We start from the raw sequence: 14,311 nt of genomic DNA, 5'->3' as shown, positions 1-14,311 counted from the left end.
AACTCTTCTAAATTACCCAGAATTTTTTTGGTGGTGGGGCGGTGGATATGCTTCTGTTAGTGGTTAAATAACTCATTGTTCCCCAATGATGACAATGTCATTTCTCAAAAATTATTTAAGAGCTTCATTTCATTTATTTGAAATGCCTTTCACAAATAACATTGCTAGATAAATCTTTCTTCATCGTTATCACTCTGAATGTATTAGTTTCTCAGTGACTCCTGGATTCTCTATTTTTGACATTCAAAAACCTCATGACAAACACAAATATCCCAAGAGAAAATGCTTTTTGACACTTTATTACAATAACCACATGAAAATGTGTTTCTCTGTAATAAAAATAAGTAACAACAGAGTTCTCTAAACTAAGAAATCAAATGTTCTGAGCCCTAATCCAGATTTTTATGAATCAGAGAAAATCTGATTTCCTGATATGAAAGCTGCACTTAAATAAAAGAACAGCTAACAAAAAATTTAAAAAGTCAAATTTAGACAGAAAACTGTTAAATAGTTTAAACAGAGCAAAAAAGGCATATTCTACTTAATCCAAAACATTAGGTATTTCTGATGTTTTTAATACATTATATTAACTTCCCAAAAGGTAAAACTAAAATCTACATTATTATTACCTTATCTTTGGCCTCAGGCAGTGTGATTTCTCTAGGTTCTAAAAATGGTATTTCTCGAAAAGGTGGAACACATCTGACTATATCTGGTACATAGTGTGTATGAAACAATGGCGGCATTGAGTATCTTCTTTCACCTGATAAAGGCACTATGTGGTTAACTATAGTTGGCTCTTGGTGGGGTGAATGGAAACGTTGCCGTTTACCGTCAAGAGGAAGGTTTTTTTCATCGCTTAATCTCCTGAAAACAAGCAATATACCTTAGTGATTACAGATACAACTTTCTAATAACAAACAGAAAACAACTAAAAACATATAAATAACAAATACCAATAATGACTAATAATACAGCAAGGCCACATTATTAGCTCTATATGAATCTTAAAATATTCATTGTGAGCACAAAAGATGCCTTAGAAAAACACCTTAGGAAAAACAAATAGTAATAATGCATATTAAAAAAAAACTACATATGTACATCAGGGTTAGTCTCCTACATTTGAACTACCCCCAATGTTTTATCTCACCAGTGAAAACTTTGTAGGAAAACTTCTATTCATAGAAACACTAACAATAAAAACCCAAATTCTAACATAGGGAGAATAAGATTAAGTGAACTGAGAGTTATATATTTTAAAAGGCTCTTTAAGGGGCGCCTGGCTGTCAGTCAGTAGAGCATATGACTCTTGATCTCTAGGTTGTGAGTTCGAGCCCCACGTTGGGTGTATTAAAAAATAATAATAAATAAATAAATTTCTATATATATATATATAAAAAGGCTCTTTAAATCCACCTATGTTCTGGCTCATCAGTTGGAAAGATCATATTAAAAAGCTATAAAGACAATGAGCAACTAAAGAAATATGAAAACTGCATTTCAGATAACAGTAATATATTAATGTTAAATTTCTTGGGCATGACAAATGCATTTTGGTTATATAGGAGAAGATCCTTGGTTATGAGGAGGAACACACTGATGTGCTTTGGGGTAGAATGAAGTGATGTCTACAACTTTTTCATAGAAAAAGTTTAGAAAAAAAGTAGGGCTAAAGAGAAAAAGAGGCCAAAAAAACAATAAATATAGCACAACTTTAATGAATCTAGGTAAAGAGCACACCGGGTTTTATTGTACTATTCTTTAAATTTTTCTGGAGGCATAAAATTTTCAAAATAATAAAGCAAAAGGAAATTATTAAAAAATAATTATTTGTTTAAAAAAATACTTCATTGATATATTAAGTTGTTCATACAGATAATACTTTAGGCCATGGGAAATGGTCTGATTGCTTTTAAGCTCTAAAATTCTATGGGTCATAGCCACCTGAAGGTTTTCATTACAACACTCCCTTAGGATCACCCCAATTCCTCACTCCTTGATCCACAAAATAAGTGGGTATACAATGCTAACAACATAAGAGTATATTTAATATCGTTTAACATAAAGGTGATTTAGCTTTATATGCTAAATAGCTTCTACTGAGAATGCCAATTTTAGTTTTTAAAATATGTATAACTATGAGCCAATGGAATTTGTTTTCATTTGTGATTCACAAGTTAGCTATCCAGACAACTTCAAAAAAATTAAAATCTGAATAAAGTCAATACTTTTAGCATCATTATATAGCTTTCCACAACTTTGAAGAACAACTCACAGTGCTTCTAAGCAGAGGATCTAGAGCCAGACCGCCTGGGTTCAAATCCCAATTGTGCTTCCACCTGAATAACTAGTTGCTTAACCTCTGTGTGCTTCATCTTTCTCAACAGAAGAGGAATAACATACCTCATAGAGTGTTGTGAAACTTAATCAAATTATTTGTAGAGTCCTAAGAACAATGCCAATTACATGAGTCATCAATAATTCAAAAAAGAAAAAAAAAAGGAGATGCCTGGGTGGCTCAGTCGGTTAAGAGTCTGCCTTCGGCTCAGGTCATGATCCCAGGGTCCTGGGATCGAGCTCCATATCACGCTCCTTGCTCAGCGGGGAGCCTGCTTCTCCCTCTGCCTACCACTCCCCCTGCTTGCGTGCTCTCTCTCTCTCACTCACCGACAAACAAATAAATAAATAATTCTTAGCTAGTGTTATTTTTAATTGGACATAAAGTATGGAATATTTACATAGGCTTTAAATAGTAATATCTTACAAGTACTTCCAAATTTTATTTTAATAATCATCTCTAAAGTTCTATTGTAATTACTTTGTAATACATCCATTACTTTTAATTGGTTAAAATTAATTGACTCTGATTTCTCTATAGAAAGCTTTAAGTCATGCAGAAATTTTTACTAATACTTATTACGGAACCTTACCTGTATAAGATTTAGATAAATCAAATAGTAAACTTTATTAGAAAAAAAGGTATTTATGGGCTGAACTGTGTACTCTCGAAGTTCTTACAGTTAAGCCCTAATTCCCAGTACCTCAAAATGTGGTTTTGGACATTAGGCCTTTAAAAAAGTTATAATGGTGTCATTAAAATGAGCCCTAATCCAATATGCCTAGTGTCCTTAGAAGAGGAGATTAGGACACAGAAAACACAGACAGAGGAATGACCATGTAGGACACAGAGAAGGCAGCCATCTACAAGCCAAGGAGGGGGGCCTCAGAAGACACCAAACCTGCCAACACCTTGATCTTCTGGACCTCCGGCATCCAGAATTGTGAGAAAATAAATTTCTGTTGCTGTTGTACTTTGTTATGGTAGCTCTAGCAAACTAATACAGAAAACCATCTAATTTAGTATCTCAATTCAAAGTAGTATCCTGAAGAAATATAGCTTCATTCCATCTAAAATTTGCTGTGTCAGGAATAAATCAACAAAAATATCCCTAATATTTTTTAAATATATAGAAGTTTTAAAATTCTCCAATAGGACTGATTGCACAGGTTCCAGAAAATAAAATTTAGGGCATAGTACCCATCCAATCTTAATACAGGAAACACTGATCTACAGTTCTGAGACATGCCAACTCTTCTTTTAAAATAATTAAGAAATACTTACTTCCTTCCCCGAAATAATGGAGATGTTGAGGTCTGTATTGGACTGACATTTCCATATGTCAACTGCTGTAAAGACACAGCTCTTGACAAGCTACCAAAAACACATAAAGAACAGTAGTAATAAACATTTTTACCTTAAAAACAAAAAACCAATTTCATAAAAACTAAGTATATTTCACTGATCAAAAGAACACAAGACAATGACATTTTAACTTCAAATGTTTCATATAAAAAGGGTTTGTGTCAAGTAGAAACAAAATTTATAAATGATATGGACCAAAATATCACCATACTTACTCTGTATTCTGAAAGTTGAACTGTGCATCTATAAGCTGCTGGTGTGAATAAAGAGTTGGTGACAGGGCGAAGAAGTTATTATGTTGTTGATGGTTTGGGGTGAAAGGCGGGCGACCCAAAATTGAGTTTGGGAACATGCTCTTGTTCACTAAAAGTGAACATGTATTCTTCTACCTAGAATAGTTTTAAAAAAAACAAATTATTGTATCTTAAAAATATTGAACCCTAACTAGTATCTACTATTTACAGCAATTAGTTACCAAGTTATGAATTTCATTTGCAAAGTTATTTCAAAAGTTTAAACAGATCTCTAAGTCCCACTACAGGTAACAGAAAACTTGCTAATAATGAATTTTTTTTAACTTTATTTACTTTTTTTAATTTTTTTATCTTTTTTATTTTTTGCTAATAATGAATTTTAAATCTAGATTAAGAATATTATTCAAATGATAGTAAAATATATGCAAGTTTCTAATTTCTGATGAATTTACCCTAATATCAACAGATCTTTCAGAAATCAAGTTATCACCATATACTCTGATAAAACAGAAACCACCCAATACATTTAACAAAGCCATACAGATTCTTATGTTTATACCCAATCTAATTTATTCAAAGGTATAAGCCATAATATGACAACCCGATTCCTAGGATATAGATCTCAGAGATCTTCTTAGAGATCTGCTCAAACAAGGGAAGGAATCTGTACTGCCTAATAACTCTAAAATTCTGAGATTCACTTCAAAGTCTAAATAACTTATACAAAGGACGTCCAGTAAAAGAGAGCTTGTTCCACAGCAATGGGGAAAATTTATACACAGTAGTCCCCCCCCTTATCCACAATTTCATTTTCTGTGGTTTCAGTTATCTGTGGTCAACTGCAGCCCAGAAGCAGATGATCCTCCTTCTGACATATCATCAGGTCAACAGTAGCCTAACAGTATGTCACAATACACACATCATTCACCTCACTTCATCTCATCACATAGGCATTTTATCACCTATATCATCATCACAAGAAGGGTGTAAAGTATAACATATTCTGAGAGACAACATTCATAAAACCTTTATTACAGTAGATTATTATAATTGTTCTATTTTCTTATTAGTTGTGCTTAATTTATAAATTAAACTTTATCATAGATATGTGTATATAGGAAAAAACATAGTGCGTATATATATATATATACATATATATATATATATATATATATATATATATATATATATATATAAGGTTCGGTAGTACCCAGTTTTAGGCATCCCCTGGGGGTTTTGGACTATCTCCCCTGAGGATGGGGGGGGTGGCTACTGTACAAAGCAATCAGAACCATTCACTGACCCAGGCAAGAGACTAGATACTTGTACTTTGCAATGACTGATCCCAAAAGGCTGTAAACTTACAAAGAATAGGTTAAGGTAACAAACTGAAAACAAGTATTAAGTAAAATCAACAAAGTGAAAACAGGATCCCCAGCCCACCTCCCAACAGAGTCAATAAGAAAACTCATCTACAGAATAACTGAGAAAGAAACTATATAATATGGTAACCAAAGAACCTATAATATAGTAACAGTTTCCACCAAGGAGAAGTTAAGCCTGCTAGCAAACTACAGTGAAACCTACTACTGAGTTGCCCACCCATACACACAGAGCTTGCTTTTTGCGATTAGATTTCTAGTACTCCTATTGTAAAATAAATATCCACAGATCACTGTCAGAAAAAAAGATTGAGGAATAAACAAAAACAATGCCAGGAACTAATTAAAACTGAGAAAAAATTAATAATTAATTTAAAAAACACTGCATACATAAAACGAGAATATGCTGTTTTCAGGGCACCTGGGTGGCTCAGTCGGTTGAGTGTCCAACTCTTGCTTTCAGCTCAGGTTGTGATCACAGGGTCCTGAGATCAAGCCCCGCATCAGCCTCCCCCCCGTCAGCACAAGAGTCTGCTTCTCTCCCCCTCTGCCCCTCCCCCTGCTCACACATTTCTCTCTCTCTCTCTCCAAAAAGTAAATAAATCTTAAAAAAAAAAAAAAGAATATACTGTTTAAAAAGCAAAAAAGGCTCTTGGAAATTACAAAATTGAAAGCAGAAATACTGAGTAAAAAGTTAAAAGGTAACATTGAGGAAATCTCCTAGAACAAAAAGGAAAAATGGGTGAGGGTAGAAAGGAGGCAGGACAATAAGAGAAAAAATATAAGAGAATCAAATTATATGGTCCAACATCCAACATAACAGAAGTTCCTGTAGAAGACAGAAAACACAGAGAAGGAAATTATCAAATAAATAAAACAAGAAAATGTCCAGGACTGAAGAAAACCAATCCTGAGAATTAAAGGACCTAATGAGGGCGCCTGGGTGGCTCAGTCATTAAGCGTCTGCTTTCGGCTCAGGTCATGATCCCGGGGTCCTGGGATCGAGTCCCACGTTGGGCTCCCTGCTCGGCGGGAAGCCTGCTTCTCCCTCTCCCACTCCCCCTGCTTGTGTTCCTGCTCTCGCTATCTCTCTCTCTGTCAAATAAATAAATAAAATCTTTAAAAATAAATAAATAAATAAATAAATAAAAAATAAAGGACCTAATGAGTACAAAGTACATTAAAAAAAATATATATGCATCAAGGTATGGTCAATTTCAGAATATGAGGAAAAAGAGGCTTATGAAATATTACAGAAGAGGAAAACGTTATAAAAGGGCTGACAATCAAAATGTCTTTAAACTCTAATAGCAACAGAGGAAACCATAAGACAATGAAGTCAGTGCCTTCAAGTCTCTGAAGGAAATGCTCTCAAGCAGTAATTCCATACCCAGGTATAATATCAAGGCAAGGGAGAATAAAAACATGTTCAGACATGTAAGGTCTCAAAAAACAAAAAAAACCCTGGGATCTAGGAAAAGGGAGATCTGCTGTAGGGCAGAGACAAAGTAAATTCCCTACGATGATGGTGAAGGGAAGCTACCAGCTTAAATTAGAGCCAAGAAGATAAAGGATTTCAAGAAGATAGCCAAGGAGAAAAAAACTTAAAACTTTACTGACAGATTTCCTGATGTATCTGACCACAGAGTGGAGTTCTGTTAACAGAGCAGAAATAATCATAGCAACAGAAAAGTAGCAGGTTAAAAAGAAATTACTAACCAAACAAACAAAACTCAAAAAGTCATATAAAAAAGGAAATATAATCATTACTTATTTGGTTCTCAAAATAACACAAACATTAAAAATACTAGTTTAAACAAAAATTATAATAAATTTATTATATATCATTTATTACATATTATATTTAAGGATTACATACACATTATATATAGTTACATGTTCATATACATCACAATTTAATGATGAGAGAGTACATAAAGGTGCTAAGTCCTCATTTTCAGTAGATGTCAATTTTAAAAACTAGCTATAGAAATTTTTTAAGTTTTTTTTTTTTAGAACAAGAGGGGAAAATAACACGTAAGCAGCTAAAAAAAATGTAGCTGCCTCTGGGTATTGAGACCAGATGGCTGGAAAAATTGGAGCAGGAGAAAATAGGAGAGAAAAAGACAAAGATCTGGGAAGAAACTAATAAATCACTCATACAAATTTTGGGTTTTTTTTTTCAATTTTGTAAAATTTAAATTCCCAAGGCTGGCCACAGATAATGAGATTCACCAGTCCAGGCTTCATAATGGATGGTAAACAAGAGTCTTGGGCCACCATCAGATCTCATCCCAAGTGCCCAACTCCCTAATTTGAATGAAAGACAAGGTGTTACCTCCAGAAAACAAGAATTTACCAACTCTCTTCAACAGGTCTGTACCTCTTATTATAGATTAAAAAACAAAAATCAATCCTATCATAATTGCTAAACTGTACTCACTGATTTTCACTGCTCAGAGGAAATGGAAATTATCTTGAACCAAGCAGGATTCCAGACAATCCTTTATTAAAAATACACTCAATCACAGAAAGCAAGATTAAAGATAAGCAACTAAAGACTTGCTCTACCTTTTGCCCAGGTTCATGCCCTTCTCTTTCTTGGCCTTCTTTATTCTGCTTCCCTGTCCCAAACTCCCATAAACATAATTCCTATCCTAAGATTCATGAGAAAATGACATTAAATATAATTCATTATAATGAATTTTCCTTGGTATTTCATTTTGTTGGAATACAGATACTATAGATCTGATCAAACAAAGGAAGGAATTTATATTCAGAAAAGCTAAAATTAAAATGTCCTATTTTCAGATTTATTTAAATCAGTTCATAGTTAAAATTCGAGACCCTTTGTTTACATCTATAAATTATATGCTTGTGTTTTTCCTCTGGACCCAAATAAAGTCCCATACACATGCATTCAGACTTGAAGACCCCATGATACGACAGCCCAGACTTCACCTTATTTCTATCCCATAACACGTTAAGACCCAAACTAGGAATAAGTCAAAAGGTGTTTTGTGGCCCAGTAGTACTCAACAAAGCTAATGACCAAATTATCCAAGGTTTAAGAGCTTACAATGATTACTTAGCCAAAAGTTTACCTTAGGGCAGATATCTAGTTCAGCCTATCCCAAATTCCCAGATAAGCATCGAAGCTTTTGCAGTCCCTCCACAATAAAATATGTCAGGTTCTCCTCATTATGAATCTTGGCCCTCAAGTCTAGCTCTTAACTAGGCCAGCCCTCACAGTACGATCATTCCTATGGGAATGGCATTCAGTGCCCCACAACATAGGCATCCTGCATGACGACGAGGAAGTAAAACAAAAATCTATAAATTTCAGTTTCTCTTTCTAATATTTTTTTTTTAAAGATTTTATTTATTTATATGACAGAGAGAGACAGCGAGAACAGGAACACAAGCAGGGGGAGTGGGAGAGGGAGAAGCAGGCTTCCCGCTGAGCAGGGAGCCCAATGTGGGACTCGATCCCAGGACCCTGGGATCATGACCTGAGCCGAAGGCAGACGCTTAACGACTGAGCCACCCAGGCGCCCTCTAATATTTTTTCTAATACCTTTCAACAGTGATATTGATGAAGATAAGAATAATCTAAAATAATCCAAAAAAAAGTAAAATAATCGAAAAATAATAATCTATCATAAACAATACAAGGGATCATCTTTTGAACAGAATATAGAGTTCTATTTATTCTTTTTAAGATTTTATTTATTTATTTGTCTGAGAAAGAGAGAGCACAAGCCGGGGCAGCAGCAGAGGGAGAAGCAGGCAAGCAAGGAGCCCAATGCGGGACTCGATCCCAGGACCCAGGGATCATGACCCCAGGCAAAGGCAGACGCTTAACTGACTGAGCGACCCAGGCGTCCCCAGAATATAGAGTTTTAGAGTATAAAATCCAGCAAACCTATTACCACTGCAGGATTAAGGAGACATCTATCAAATTTAAAATATTTTTCTTTATATTCCAAATAAAAGGTTTCTTCACTAAGTCTACTTGATGATCTACATAAAACACTATTCCACATTAACTGTGGTAGCAGGTATAAGAAATTCCATGATAGGGGCGCCTGGGTGGCTCAGTTGGTTAAGCGACTGCCTTCGGCTCAGGTCATGATCCTGGAGTCCCTGGATCGAGTCCCGCATCGGGCTCCCTGCTTGGCAGGGAGTCTGCTTCTCCCTCTGACCCTCCTCCCTCTCATGCTGTCTGTCTCTCATTCTCTCTGTCTCAAATAAATAAATAAAATCTTTTAAAAAAAAAAAAAAAAAAAAGAAATTCCATGATAAATAAATACAATCCAGATATTGGTGGTATCCCGATTTTCTTAGCTTGAAAAGTTACTGGTTTCTCAATATGTACATGACTATAAAATAGGATAATCTAGGAACTTCTGGTGTGTTTTAAAACTGTTGCATTGGTTCTTGTCTTAAGGAAAAAATCTTAAAAGTTGCTTCTTGACTAAGGTTGACACGATGGGATATTATACAGGTTTATTTGTAAATAATCATACATGAGAGACAAGGCTGTATAAGCGTAGTTTACAAAGTAATTCCTACTGATACAGTATTTGCTCCTGTAACTCACAACCTGGAATTTCTGTCCTAAACTTGATCTCTCCTCCAACCAATTAGAGAACTTTCAAGATTACATAATTCCTTCAACTAGATTTCCTGGAAAGCAGAATCTCCCTAGGATAAAAGCCGAAAGACAGAACTGTGGCAACTAAATCAAGTTATCTGTCCACTTTGTCAAAAGCCTTTGATATCCTAAACTCACTTCTTTTCTCCACCATGCAAAAAGCCCAATTCCTAAATCCTGCTCATCCACTGTCAAAACTACCTGAAGGTTTTGAAAAGGACATTCCTTTTTATTAAGAATTAGATTGCATCCAAGAGTTAAAAAATAATGTTGTCATGTGGTTTGAAACGGACATTTCTTAAATGATTGATAAACGGCCTGTTTCACATAAAGCCTATATTATGGAGCATTTCCAAATTAGACATCATTGGGGCTAACACACCAACAAAATAATATTACCATTATTAGCTAGCTACTATGAGCCTTTTGGCTGTACATATTAAATACCTGTAGTAAAATACAAGACAGTATTTACAAAAATAGTATGTTACCGGTAATACAAACACAGATTTAGTGTTCAGTTATGATCTTTCCTCACAAAATCACACACCACATATCTGTTAACAAATTCCGATTTAGCTTTTTACAGTTTCTTTGTTTCCTACTGGTATCCGCAATCTAAATAAAGAACTACTATTTTAAACAAAGAGCTAAAAAAGAGAAAACAAGACGGGGTATTTGGATATTCCAGATATTATGAGACACATAAACCCCATCGTGTTCTGGCCTAGAGAGATGAGGAGTCTAAGTACAAAGGCTTAACGGGAAGAAAAGGGAACAACAATCTGACAGAGTCCTGAACTGTGCACTTTACTGTAAAATGAAGAACTGAAGCCCATTTAATTAAAAGTCTTAAATTTTAAATTATTAATCCAGATATTTACCTTAGTTTTTCACCACCGTTTGAAACACCATGCAGGGGTCCCAAGACAGTCTTCCTCTTATGGTCCTAGACTGAGAACGGGGCGCGAAGAAGGGAAACGAGCGGAAAAAGTAAGCGGTCCTAAGATTCTTCAAAAAGTGCTGCAGCCTGGGGGCCGCCCATAAGTCTGGGACATCTAAGAAATATCGCCGGAACTTTCCACGCAAACATAACAGTGCGGTTTCAGGAAAAGTTCCCCGAGCCCCGCCCCCGACCTGGGCCTACACGGTTGCGTCCTTTTCCGAAACCCCCTAACTCACAGGCGTCCTTGGAGAAGGGCTAAGCAGGGCCTACCGGCACTGCCCGCCCAGGAGCTCCAAGGCCCGAGCAGCGAGGGTCCGGCGCGCACGGCTGTAGCTCTCGCCCCAGCCAAAGCAGGTAGTGGCCTGCGGAAGGGCTAGGCCTGGCTCCGGATCCCGACTGCTATCTAAACCCGGGGCTCGGCGGCCGGGGAGGAGCCACACAAGAAAAGACAGGGCTAGCAAGCGTGCGGGAGGCTCGGGGCGGTAGGAAGAAGCGGAAGACCAAAAAGTCGCCAAAAAAACGGCGTAGAAAACCCTGTCAGGAACACCCGGAAGACCGCCACAACCCCGGATGGGAAGAGCGAGCAGGGAGCGAGAGGTCACACTTCCGGCAGTCGCCTCGCCCGCTCCAGCGAGAACTTTGCTTGAGTGCGCAGGCGCACACTGCTGCAGTCCCGGTTTGGCCGGAGGTGGACGCCTAACGCCGGTGAGCGCGAGTGGGGAAAGAGATGGGACTGCTCTGAGACAAGGAGGACTAAGGCGTTCGGCAGAGGCCCGGTAGCGGAGGGCTTCTCTGGGCCACCAACCTGATATGACGCACAGCGGCTCTTTTTCTGATACGCATATTTTACGGCTTCGTCTGGTCTCAGCTGAATGACTCCTCCCCAGAGAAGCTTTCCCTGACCCAGTTTTCCCTCACTCCTCAGCACCGGATCTGTATTAAGCTTTGTTTTGTTTTTTTTTTTACTCCAGTAAAATGAAAGCCGCTTGGGGTAGAAAATGCCTTATTTGTCTCTGAAACCTGGACTCAGCACCCTGCTTTTAATAGTATCTAACACTGCCGAATTCAAATATTTAATATTTGTTCTGGAGTGAGCTTTAATGGTTATGAAAATATCTAAGTTGTTGGGATTTGTTAATGTCTTTTAACAGTATTATTTTCCTTTTAAAACCTACAGAAGAATTTCTCATTTCTGAAATTGGTAATTTGTGTCTTTATTTTTTCCTGATCGTTCTGGCGAGAGGCTTATCAACTTTGCTGATCTCAAATCCCTCAAAGCTCTCTTTTGCTTTCATAGGTTTTCTTTATTGTTTTTGTTTCCTATTTTATTGATTTCTGCTCTTAGGTTTATTTCCTTTCTTCTACTTTTTTTTCTTAATTTTTAAAGTGTTTTTTCATTATTTGCTAGTTTTTTAACTTAGAAACCGAGATCACTGATTATAGATGTTTCTTCTTTTGTAATATAGGCATTGGGTGGGATGTGTCCCTCGGAGTATTTCTTTACATCTCACACTTTTTTTTTTTTAAGATTTTTTATTTATTTATTTGAGAGAGAGAGCGCGCATGAGAGGGGCGAGGGTCAGAGGGAGAAGCAGACTCCCTGCCGAGCAGGGAGCCCAATGCGGGACTCGATCCCGGGACTCCAGGATCATGACCTGAGCGGAAGGCAGTCGCTTAACCAACTGAGCCACCCAGGCGCCCCATCTCATACATTCTAATATGTTTTCATTTTCCTTCATTTCAAAATACTTTCTAATTTCGCCAGAGATTTTTTTTTTTTTGAGCCATGGGTTATTAGTGTGTTATGTAGTCTACAAAAATTGAATTTTCCAGCATCTTCCTGTCGCTGATTTCTAATTTAATTCCATTATAATCAGATAATCAGATAACATACTTTGCATAATTTGAATCATTTTCAATTTATTGAGACTTATTCTGTGACCCAGAATATGGTCTGTCTTGATAAATATTCAGTATGCGTTTAAGATGAATGTGTATTCGACAGTTGTTGGGTGAAATGTTCTACAAACGTCAATCACATCAAGTTTGTTGATATTGTTCAAATCTAAATCCTGGGGGACTTAAAATATACTGATTTTCTGTCTACTTATCCTATTAAATATTAAGAGAGGAGTATTGAACTAACTATAATTGGTTCTTCTAATTCTGCTTGTTCTATCAGTTTTGCTTCATGTATTTTGAACTCAGCTGTTAGTTGCATAAACTTTTTTGCATTTATAATTTTTGTTATTTAGATGAATTTATCCATAATGAAACTGACTATGAAAAGTATTTTATCATTATGAAATGATCCATTTTATAAATGATCCACTTTATAAAACCTCTTTTCTCTTGGTAATACTTTTTGCTCTAAAGTGTACTTTGAAAAAAATAAAGTGTACTTTGTCTGATGGCAATATAGCCACTCAGCTTTCTTGTTTGTAGTGTTGACGAAATATATATATATATATATATATATATTTTTTTTAAGATCATTTGAGAGAGCTTCCACACGCATGCATGGGAGCAGAGGGAGGGGCAGAGGAAGAGGGAGAGAATCACAAGCTGACTTCACGCTGAGCATGGAACCAACCTGGGGCTGGATCTGGTGACCCTGAGATCATGACAGCCAAACCAAGAATCGCACGCTTAACTAACTGAGCCATCCTGGTGCCCCACGTGTTTGTGTCTTCTTAAATTTATCTCAGCATATTTAATATTTTCAGTGTACAACTTGAATATCTTTTATCAAACTTATCCTGACCTATTTCATATTTTTGATGCTATTTTAAATGGTATTTTAAATTTCAATTTCAGACTGTGCATTGTTAGTAGAAGACAAATACAACTGACTTCTGTATATTGATTTTTATATCCTGTAGTCTTGATGATGGTCTTGAGTCGGCTCTGAGGGGAGTCTGCTTGAGGATTCTCTCCCTCTGCCCCTCCCCCGACTCGTAAATGTGCAAGCACTCTCTAAAATAAATAAATCTTTTGAAAAAAGAAGACACAAACAGAAAATATACCATGTTCATGGTTCAGAAGACTCAAAACTGTAAAAATGTCAATTCTCCCACAAATTAATCTGTAGATTCAAAACAATCCCAATCATAAGTCCCAGCAGGCTTTTTTTTTTTAGTAATTGACAAAAGGATTCTAAAATTTATATGGAGATGCAAAGGACCTAGCACAACCAAAATAACTTTGAGACTGAAGAACAAACTTGAAGAAATTACACTACACCACCTGATTTCAATATTTGCTACAAAGCCACATTAAGCCAGGTAGTATAGTATTGGTGTAAAGAGAGAAAAAAAGATTGACAAAACTGAATAGAGAGTTTTTTAAAAGTGCCAACGTTGTTCA

At 36.3% G+C, this 14,311-nt stretch overlaps 1 protein-coding gene across 5 annotated transcripts in view; it reads right to left on the bottom strand.

Annotated features, from left to right (window-relative positions):
* The window catches only part of TENT2 (terminal nucleotidyltransferase 2), a 68,224-nt gene extending 56,686 nt beyond the window's left edge, over positions 1–11,538 (bottom strand). For 2 of the 5 annotated variants that reach the window (XM_044916941.1, XM_044916942.1), the window contains exons 1-4: positions 10,884–11,538; positions 3,922–4,095; positions 3,626–3,715; positions 630–864 (exon numbers count right to left, since the gene is read on the bottom strand). In XM_044916941.1, the coding sequence (XP_044772876.1) occupies positions 630–864; positions 3,626–3,715; positions 3,922–4,058 (462 nt within the window). In that variant the 5' untranslated portion in view covers positions 4,059–4,095; positions 10,884–11,538. Of the gene's footprint in view, positions 1–629; positions 868–3,625; positions 3,716–3,921; positions 4,096–10,883 lie in introns of all 5 variants that reach the window. The other 3 variants (XM_044916940.1, XM_044916939.1, XR_002480996.1) reach the window with 3 other exon arrangements.
* Positions 11,539–14,311: the final 2,773 nt, after the last annotated feature.

The sequence above is a fragment of the Neomonachus schauinslandi genome, chromosome 7 (genome assembly GCF_002201575.2).
Source record: "Neomonachus schauinslandi chromosome 7, ASM220157v2, whole genome shotgun sequence".
Lineage (NCBI taxonomy): Eukaryota > Metazoa > Chordata > Mammalia > Carnivora > Phocidae > Neomonachus > Neomonachus schauinslandi.
This window is presented reverse-complemented; position numbering and strand designations above follow the sequence as displayed.